Source organism: Montipora foliosa, chromosome 4 (genome assembly GCF_036669935.1).
Source record: "Montipora foliosa isolate CH-2021 chromosome 4, ASM3666993v2, whole genome shotgun sequence".
Classification (NCBI taxonomy): Eukaryota; Metazoa; Cnidaria; class Anthozoa; order Scleractinia; family Acroporidae; genus Montipora; species Montipora foliosa.
This window is the reverse complement of record NC_090872.1, coordinates 6,575,170-6,585,621: the sequence shown is the minus strand read 5'-3', so window position 1 is coordinate 6,585,621 and position 10,452 is coordinate 6,575,170. Positions and strand designations below refer to the sequence as shown.

The 10,452-nt window shown below is 38.8% G+C and overlaps 1 protein-coding gene across 1 annotated transcript in view; it reads left to right on the top strand.

The window, feature by feature from the left end:
• Positions 1-7,415: 7,415 nt before the first annotated feature.
• The window catches only part of LOC137999657 (uncharacterized), an 11,833-nt gene continuing 8,796 nt past the window's right edge, over positions 7,416-10,452 (top strand). The window contains exons 1-2 of the mRNA XM_068845502.1: positions 7,416-7,604; positions 9,639-9,707. Coding sequence (XP_068701603.1) covers positions 7,514-7,604; positions 9,639-9,707 — 160 coding nt within the window. The 5' untranslated portion in view covers positions 7,416-7,513. The remainder of the gene's footprint in view (positions 7,605-9,638; positions 9,708-10,452) is intronic.

Genomic DNA, 10,452 nt, shown 5'->3' with positions numbered 1-10,452 from the left:
CGAGTTCTTTCGTTTCTTCTCTTCTGAAATAGGTCGCATCATTGAACCTTATCTGATTCAAAATTAAAAATCTTCTCAAGATATGCCAAAAATTGCAATAAAAGCAGCTCTTTAAACAAATTAAAACGAAACACCCAGTTTTAAGTTTATATCCCTCTGATTCTTGACTTGAATAACTGCGTAGCCACCAGTGTGGTCCTGACCACAGCTATATATGTCAAACCTAGTTTGAAACCGGCGAAAAATGCAGGAAAAAATATTTTCCTAACCGTTTTACACCTAAACACGTAGTATGGCCGTGTAGCCGCGTTGAGCCATAGAAAGCGCGCGAAAATTATGTTCAGGTTTCCTAATTACAAAAAGTTAACCCCGTTTGAGCCTGCGATCCAATCGAAAACTAGTACCTAGTCAGCCTTCAACTTAAAAAACAACTGACCTCGATGAGCTCTAAAATTGTGCTCCCGATAGGGTCAAATGATACTGGTCAGCGGATATCTTGTTTTGACAGGTGTCAATTGACCATAATGCATGTTCAATATCAAAGATGTATGGTGTAAACGGCCGCCATGTAAGGAGTATTCATTATTATTATTATTATTATTATTATTATTATTATTATTATTATTATTATTATTAATATAGGTAATCGCATAAATAAGAGAATACTAAAATTTATATTTGCAAATTACCTGTCCTCTTACCACTTAATTAAAACTCTACATCTCTGTGCAATAAGCGCATTCAAAATTTCCTCATATTACTGTATAAAAGTGTGATGTTGTTGTTGTTGTTTTTTTTTTGTTAAAGTGTTTTCCTGCCTATATGAAAGATGCGTTTTCTCTCCCGTCCTCAGTCTTCATATGCATTATCTTCGCGGAAATTAACCTAAAACATGGTAATACCAATAAACCTAAAACATGGTAATACCAATGTTGCCCAGGTTTGATTCCCGGTCCCGGCGTCATATGTGGGTTGAGTATGTTGTTGGTTCTCTCCTTGCTCCGAGAGGTTTTTCTCCGGGTACTCCAATTTTCCCCTCTCCTCAAAAAGCAACACTGCCAAATTACAATTCGTTCCGGAATGCACGGACACATGTTGAACAAGCTCCTGACCCCTCTTAATGTGTTTCATTAGTAAATAAACTCCATTTCCATTTCCATATCCCTACCACTGAGTTTCCTGGCTTTTAATATGCAAATGTTTCTCAGCTTCTGTCATTGTTGTTGTTAATTAGTTATTTCTCTTTAATTTAAATTAGTTCTTACTTCTTTTCCAAACGGTCACTTCTGAAGATGTATGTCGAAACATACGAAACGTCAAGTTAATGACGTCGTATGACGTCATCAAATCCGCTATCTTGATTTCACTATTTCACCTTAGTTGGTTATGAGAAATGGCAAAAAATCAGTGCAAAATCAAGCCAGAAAGCTTAAATGCAACCATATACAAGTAAAAATGGATCATGACTAGCACGACACGAGTACATTTTTACATGTACATGCCGGGTTACATTTAAGTCACTTACTGTGACTAATTTAACGAAAGCCTTGGGTGGTCGATCAACTTCCCCTCCCCCCCCCCCCCCCTCCTCCTCTTCAAACTGAACCGGGTACGTGTTTGCTGACGTGAAAAATGCTTATAAGGTTTATAATTAGAGCTTCCTTTATGAGAAAAACATTCTTATTACTCGTAGTTTGCCGGAAGTAATTTCAATTTGTTGTTCTGAATTTTATTTTGCCGTGACAGTTGTGGGCCACCGTACCATAATGCATATTACGCATTGATCGCTAACTGAAAATACTTTTTGAGAAAAAAAAAAAAAAATTTTTGTGATGGCTGACTTCGCGCGGCCATATTTGTAAAGTACTGTGTGGAAAAAGAGCGTAGACTAGCATCAACGATTGCGATCTTTGTGTTAAAATTGCTTATGTATCTTGTCGAACCAGGACGAACTTTATAAAACTTGAAAGAAAAAAATTGCAAACTAACAAAAATCCGGTGTCTTGCCGTCATTTTGTCACAGATGCATCCTTTGTTTCGTGAGTTGTCAGTATTAAACACGTAAGGTATTAAACTTGATCACAGGTGACCGCTAAAAATCGATGTCAATTTCGATTTTGTGATTTTACTTGTACGGCCGAAAGTACGATAGAAAATTTGAGCGTAACAAAAGACTCCCGAAATGTTTTTCGCTGATGGTAACTTGTTATATTCGTGGCACAAAATTTATGATGTTTTCATCTCGCAAATTTTGTTACTGATGGCAAATTGTTTTATTCTCGATCGACACTTCCTTAAAGTTCCTTCTGCTCTCCTTAAAAACTACATATCAATATTTATTTCCTTTTGCGCCAATATTTGCAGGTTACCAAATCTGTACCTTGCTTAGTTCGCATTTTTGAGCGTTAAAATAGAATTTTCGGTCCTATGCTTCTGTTACAAAGTGGTATATTTCTGAGGTCACCCATTTAGATACTAACCCCACCGAACAGGTCTTCACTTCTGTGAACAATGGTTTTCCATAGCTGTCATATCTTAAGCCTGTGGTTAAAAAGAAGTTGTAAATGATCAACATGTCAGCCTTGAAGCCAAATGTTTCTCGATTTCCTTTTATTTTCTTCAATCTTTCTGGGTTTACTATTTAACTGAACCCACATGTCTTTTCAGGGGTATTTAGCAAAGATATCTACCATGGCACTGTAATAATTTACGATACCAAAACAATATACAATAGAAGTGTATTACAACTACATATTACGCAAGGACAACTTGAGTCTCCTGAAAAACAAAACGCAGCTCAGTTAACAGTTATGGAAAAAAACACTGTTAAGTTACTGCACTACCACATGCACGCAATGCGTTCCTACCTTAAAAAATATCGCGTATCTCCTCAATTCCCATTCAGCCCGCCCCCCCCCCCCCCCCCCCTCCCCCAGCCAAAAATCTCGTATCCCCACAATTTTTTTTACGTAATTATCCGGTATCCTGATCGCTTCTCGGCCTTTCAGGTAAGATTAGTTTCTCGGCTAAGATTAGTTTCTCGGCCAAGGGCAACGGTCAAGTACCATTGTACTACGTACGGTACTTCTTTCAGTGCCGTAATGGGCAGGCACAAAACAGTTTTGGCTGTTTGTCTGCTCTCTCGAGAAGTGGTGTCAAGGGTTTTTTTGGTTTCTTTTTTGATGGTTTTTTGTTCAGCTCGAGTGTAGAACCATGACGAACGTTTGTAGTTTCTTAGAACTATTTACAACTTGTGGCTTTTGTTGAGTTTTGAATCGATGATAGAGAGAGTTTTGGCGATTTAAACCCGGACTGGACTACTGGATTTAAGCTTGTTTTTCTTAACGAGATTTCAAGTTATTGTGAAATGTTTGGTACCAAGTTACTCTAATACTGAAATTAAGATTATGAAATTGTAAAATAAGAATTTTGGACTGGACTATAGAACACGCAATTAAGGAATTTTAGAGTTTGAGCATTGAAAGAAATGTAATACAGATGTTGTCTTCTTGTCTTCGCCACGGCAGATTTAAACAGTTTGCAAAGAACTAAACCAGGATTACGGAACCGGACTTCGAATACAGGGTCCGGTTGTTTGAAAGCCAATGACCTCAATCCAGGATTACCGCAAACTTTTGTTTCATCCTTTCAACTTTTTGGTGAAAGTTTCCTTTGCTTATTTTTGTTTTTCAAAGTTGACTTTTTTCAATGTAAAGTTTTACCGAATATCAGCCTTGAAAAGCATTTTGAAGTAGAGAATAAAACTCCTTTGTTCATTTTTTACCTGAGATTAGCGTAAAAAATATGTAAATAAAAAAAACTCATATCCTGATAATCTGCCAATAGGGCTTCGTTGTTTGCATTTGCAAATTTAGCAACATTAATAATGAGTTTTCGCAACAAACAACTTCAAGTTATATTACAGATTTATCTTTCTGGTAATCTCTCACCATTTTCCGAAGTTTACCTGTAGTTGACGTTTACTGTACCTGAACAATTTGTGTTAACTGTTTGCGCATTCCACGGATACTCCCTTGTAGGCGTCCTTGTTTCTTATTACACTACAAGTAAATTTGTCAAACGAAGTATTCATTGCGTGACAGCCAAAATGGTGTCCAAATCACTTCCGACTTAATTTGCAACCACTTTAAGATGAAATGGAATTTACCTCACTTGACCTATAAAGAGGCCAATTTTGAGCGCTCACTGTAGCAAAAGAGCCTGCAAATTGAGTAAGAAGACAGGCTCATTGCTTAAGCTTGGAGTAGTTTATGCATCAGGACGCATTACGAATATCAGCCGCCTCTATCTACAATATTGCATAAAACAGCCCGTGTCGAAATAACTGCGGCAGCGTGGTTGTAATCATCACGGACTTTTTCAGTGACTGTTTTCTTCTCACTGTTTTCCTCATATGAAAACTCAAGATGCTAATTTACTAATGACACTCTCAGATCTCGCCAACATAAACAGTAACTGCATTGCGCACTTTGCCTTTAATTTGCGGGTGTGGTATTGCTGTTCATAAATTATCAAACCCGGAAGTAGAACACCGTTGTTGTAAACTTGATGTGATTGGCTCCCCTATTAATTAATAGGCTTTAATTGGTTGATCTGGTATGAACCGCGCTTTCCGCTGGCATAAAAATATAAATCGCGGAATAAGATTTGTTCCAATACTCTCCCATCGCCTTCCATCGAGTCCATATCAAGAGAACTTTGAAAGCGTTGTATACCCATACCTGGAAACGCACGAAACAAACTTTGAATTATTTCAAGCTCATTCCGGTTCAAGATGCTGAGAAGTCTATCCATTTTGATTTTATTGCTGGCCCTGGGTTCTTCTCTTCAGTCACAAGAGCTTAGCATACAGGACATCGTTAAAGGAAGGTCATAAAGATATAGACAAGAGGAGAGAAAAAGCTATATACATCACTGCGCCGTAGAAAGTTTGTCGATAACACAGCTCGGTATCATGAAGTTGTTATTTTATGTACCATCAGTCAGCCAAAGTTTCCCTGGATTATTTTACGCTTGTCAGCAAAAGCGTAAGGAGCCAACCAACTTGAAACGTGTTTGAAATGACCCTTCGTATAATAATATTACGGTTAGGTACCACAGGCGGCCCAGACTCGGAGAGTAAAAATTATAAGGATTTGTATGGGAATCTGGATAACAAACTGAAAAAAATATTTACCCGCAAAAGTTCTCAATGAAAAAGCTGTTCTTAATTGTTGTAGTGACTTTCCGGTTTTTGTGTGGTTATTTGCCTGATTGAATGCGCTTTAAGCGACTTCTCAAATTCCCAGGTTGTCACTCGTACCTAAGTAAAGGAAAGGCTGGAAAGTAATTTATAGCTTACCTCACATCTCGACGATAACATCACACTTCTCCGGCATCAGTCACGCTCAAACTCCGGTAATGGCCACACGGATAAATTTACTTCTCCTTGACCAAGTTTCAAGGTCCAGCGAGCATCCATTGCTTAGAAACAGCGAAAAATATTCAAATTTTCAACATCCTTCAAGGCTCGCTTACAACGAATTTTGACACGACTGGCCAACCGTTCACTTATTTGCTCTCATCGTATCGAGGCTCAAATGAACGGTTGGTTTATTGCTTAAGCTTGGAATAGTTTATGCATCAGGACGCATTACAAATATCAACCGCCTCTATCTACAATATTGCATAAAACAGCCCGTGTCGAAATAACCGCGGCAGCGTGGTTGTAATCATCACTGACCTTTTCAATGACTGTTTTCTTCTCACTGTTTTCCTCATATGAAAATTCAAGATGCTAATTTCCTAATTTCACTCTCAGATCTCGCCAACATAAACAGTGACTGCATTGCGCACTTAGCCGTTAGTTAATTTGCGGGCGTGGTATTGCTGTTCATAAATTATCAAACCCGGAAGTACAACACCGTTGTTGTAAACTTGCTGTGATTGGCTCCCCTATTAATTACTGCGCTTTAATTGGTTGATCTGGTATGAACCGCGCTTTCCGCTGGCATAAAGATATAAATCGCGGAATAACATTTGCTCCAATACTCTCCCATCGCCTTCCATCGCGTCGATATCAAGAGAACTTTGAAAGCATTGTATACCCGCCATACCTGGAATTAAACGCAAGAAACAAACCTTGAATTATTTCAAGCTCGCTCCGGTTCAAGATGCTGAGAAGTCTATCCATTTTGATTTTATTGCTGGCCCTGGGTTCTTCTCGTCAGTCGCAAGAGCTTAGCATACAGGACATCGTTAAAGGAAGGTCATAAAGATATAGACAAGAGGAGAGAAAAAGCTATATACATCACTGCGCCGTAGAAAGTTTGTCGATAACACAGCTCGGTATCATGAAGTTGTTATTTTATGTACCATCAGTCAGCCAAAGTTTCCCTGGATTATTTTACGCTTGTCAGCAAAGGCGTAAGGAGCCAACCAACTTGAAACTTGTTTGAAATGACCCTTCGTATAATAATATTACGGTTAGGTACCACAGGCGGCCCAGACTCGGAGAGTAAAAGAATTTGTATGGGAATCTGGATAACAAACTGAAAAAGATATTTACCCGCAAAAGTTCTCAATAAAAAAGCTGTACTTAATTGTTTTAGTGACTTTAATTTCTCGGTTTTTGTGTGGTTATTTGCCTGATTGAATGCGAGTTAAGCGACTTCTCAAATTCCCAGGTTGTCCCTCGTACCTAAATAAAGGAAAGGCTGGAAAGTAATTTCCAGCTTACCTCACATCTCGCCGATAAAATCACACTTTTCCGGCATCAGTCACGATCAAACTCCGGCGATGGCCACATGGATAAATTTACTTCTCCTTGACCAAGTTTCAAGGTCTAGCGAGCATCCATTGCTTAGAAACAGCGAATTCAAAAATATTCAAATTTTTAAAATCCTTCGAGGCTCGCTTACAACCGTTCACTTATTTGCTCTCACCGTATCGAGGCTCAAGTGGACGGTTGGGTCATTGCTTAAGCTTGGAATAGTTTATGCATCAGGACGCATTACGAATATCAACCGCCTCTATCTACAATATTGCATAAAACAGCCCGTGTCGAAATAACCGCGGCAGCGTGGTTGCAATCATCACTGACTTTTTCAGTGACTGTTTTCTTCTCACTGTTTTCCTCATATGAAAATTCAAGATGCTAATTTCCTAAAATTGCACTCTCAGATCTCGCCAACATAAAGAGTGACTGCATTGCGCACTTAGCCGTTAATTTGCGCGCGTGGTATTGCTGTTCACAAATTATCCAACCCGGTAGAAACGTACAACACCGTTGTTGTAAACTTGTTGTGATTGGCTGCCCTATTAATTACTGCACTTTAATTGATTGATCTGGTATGAACCGCGCTAAATACAAATCGTGGAATGAGATTTGTTCCAATACTCTCCATCGCCTTCGATCGAGTCGATATCAAGAGAACTTTGAAAGCGTTGTATACCCATACCTGGAAACGCAAGAAACAAACTTTGAATTATTTCAAGCTCGCTCCGGTTCAAGATGCTGAGAAGTCTATCCATTTTGATTTTATTGCTGGCCCTGGGTTCTTCTCTTCAGTCGCAAGAGCTTAGCATACAGGACATCGTTAAAGGTAGGTCATAAAGATATAGACAAGAGAAGGCAAAAAGCTATATATATTACTGCGCCGTAGAAAGTTTGTCGATAACACAGCTCGGTACCATGAAGTTGTTATTTTATGTACCATCAGTCAGCCAAAGTTTCCCTGGATTATTTTACGCTTGTTAGCAAAAGCGTATGGAGCCAACCAACTTGAAACGTGTTTGAAATGACCCTTTCGTATAATAATATTACAGTTAGGTACCACAGGCGAACCATACTCGGAGAGTAAAAATTATAAGGATTTATATAGGATTCTGGATAACAAACTGAAAAAGATATTTACCCGCAAAAGTTCTCAATAAAAAAGCTGTGCTTAATTAGTGTAGTGACTTTCTCGGTTTTTGTGTCGTTATTTGCCTGATTGAATGCGATTTAAGCGACTTCTCAAATTCCCAGGTTGTCACTCGTACCTAAATAAAGGAAAGGCTGGAAAGTAATTTCCAGCTTACCTCACATCTCGCCGATAAAATCACACTTCTCTGGCATCACTCACGCTCAAACTCCGGCGATGGCCACACGGATAAATTTGCTTCTCCTTGACTAAGTTTCAAGATCCAGCGAGCATGCATTGCTTAGAAACAGCGAAAAATATTCAAATTTTCAAAATCCCTCGAGGCTCGCTTACAACGAATTTTGACACGGCTGGCCAACCGTTCACTTATTTGCTCTCACCGTATTGAGGCTCAGCAACCAATCAAAAGCGACATGAAACCACAAACTAATTACCGTTGGTTGTTGCGGTTTAGTTTTCTCACGCGTGACTAGCTTTTTACTCGAAACACGATATTATTAGTGTTCATGGTTTTCGGATTTTCTTTCAGCTTTAGGATATGCGAATCAATCAAGGCATTCAAAGGAACAATAACGACTACGATGGCAGCTTTTGGATAATGAATCCACGATGATGCAAATACGAACAAACTTTCGGCACAAGTTGAAATATCATCCAGTTCAATGGCAGGACCACAAACACATGCTCACGCTTGATGAAATTCCTGAACAGCTTTCAATTCTAAAATCTCCAAAATCCAGAATTTACTGTGTATTGTACTGTGCAAACCTCTAAATTCTCGCTTGAATTCACAGCCTTCTACCGTCAGCTTTGTTTTCGAAGCACTCCTTGCGCTCAAAACCGGTTTTGTGGCCTCCGGGGTTCACTATCGCCGTTCAACCAGTGAAATTGAGTATCATGGAATGTTTTTACTCGGAAAGGATTGGCACTGACCATGAAAAGCAATCATCGACCGTGTCATGGAAGTGAGATTCTTAACCGTCGTGACCAGAGGTTCTTATTTTTCGCCTCTCCGTTTTAACCGCTCGCTCCTCGCGAAAGAAAAATAGAACCTCTGGCACCCAGGGTAGTGTCTAAGTCGATAACTCGACAAAATAACCACGTTCAACGTAAATTGACATAAACAAATCATAATAAACTACGTTAAAACTACTCAAGATAGTATAATAAATCAAAAGGTGAACATTTGCGGCCGATTAACAGCCAAGAATAACCTAGTCTAAGATGTGGGCGCTCACTAAATAAGGTTCTAGTTTGTGCGATTTCACTCCTTTGAATCCAATAAAATTAAAAATGTGTTATGTACGAGTCTGTCCGTACATAAATCTACTTTCGCCCAAAAGAGAACAAACTAAATAAAACTACAAAAATCACTCATATCGGTCCCGCTTGTGCCAAGGTTAAGAAACGAAGAACAGCAAAACTTTACAACTAATCAAGGCGAAGTCTTACGAAACTCTGGTAAAAGGACGTTAGCTAAGCTTTCATATTTGCATGGTGACGCTAAAAGGTCCTATTACAAAACCAATAGGAAACTACATGAACATACGTAAGCATTGTAATAACTAAGTTCGTTACTAATATAACCCCATTCTATTGATTGATTGATTGAGTTAATCTTTGATATGTTTATTTTTCAGTGTTGGCTACATGTACCAGACTTTCGATTCCCTAGAATAAACTCACTTTTGTCAATTCCACTTTTTTCTTTAGACACGCTGAAAGAAGTTTCTGACAAACCAAGCGACTTACGTGAAGATCATTCAAAGGCTCTTCAGAAAGGTAAGGCCGTCTCAGTCATTCTTTCGCCGAGCGTTTTCAGTTCACTTTCTTCTTTGCTTGGTGGCTTACATTTGGCGACCTTCAACCCTGAGACATAACTCTTCTATACGTATTTTGTACAAATTTAGAGAGCGCAATCCGGGTATAGCATGTATATTTCTGATTCATAACATAGCACAGCGATAGACTATGAGCTACAGTTTAAATATTCCAAAATGTGAAGTTGATAAAGGGACATATCATGAGCTGCGCATGTGTAAACTACTCTTCATATCGGCTAAAATATTTGTTTTAAAGGGGATTTTGTAGCTGCTAAGGAAAAGTAGATTTGTCAAAACTAAGTTATTTTTGAGGTCTATTTGAGTTTAACTCTGAGGAAATCGTGCCGTATCGCCGGCCTGTCGGTCGCAGCGTGACAAGGCAAATTCATAAATTCACCAGTGCTAACCGCCTCATGCAAATAATTATTTTCTCCACGACATCTCCATGCACAGATTTCTAAGTTAAATGCGCCATTTGAAAAGCTAGGTGGATGTAGATTTTCGAATTACGTAATGATTTACAGACGACAGTACGTCAGACAGCTAAAAAATCATGCCGTATTTCATTCTATTTTCCGTTGAATTGCAACACGATCCATTTCGGTCTTTCAGCCGGTCATAGTGCTAACTAACTCTTGTAAACATTTTCTCGCCATTACATCTTCAAAGATTTCAAAGTTAATTACGCCATTTGAAAGCTAAGT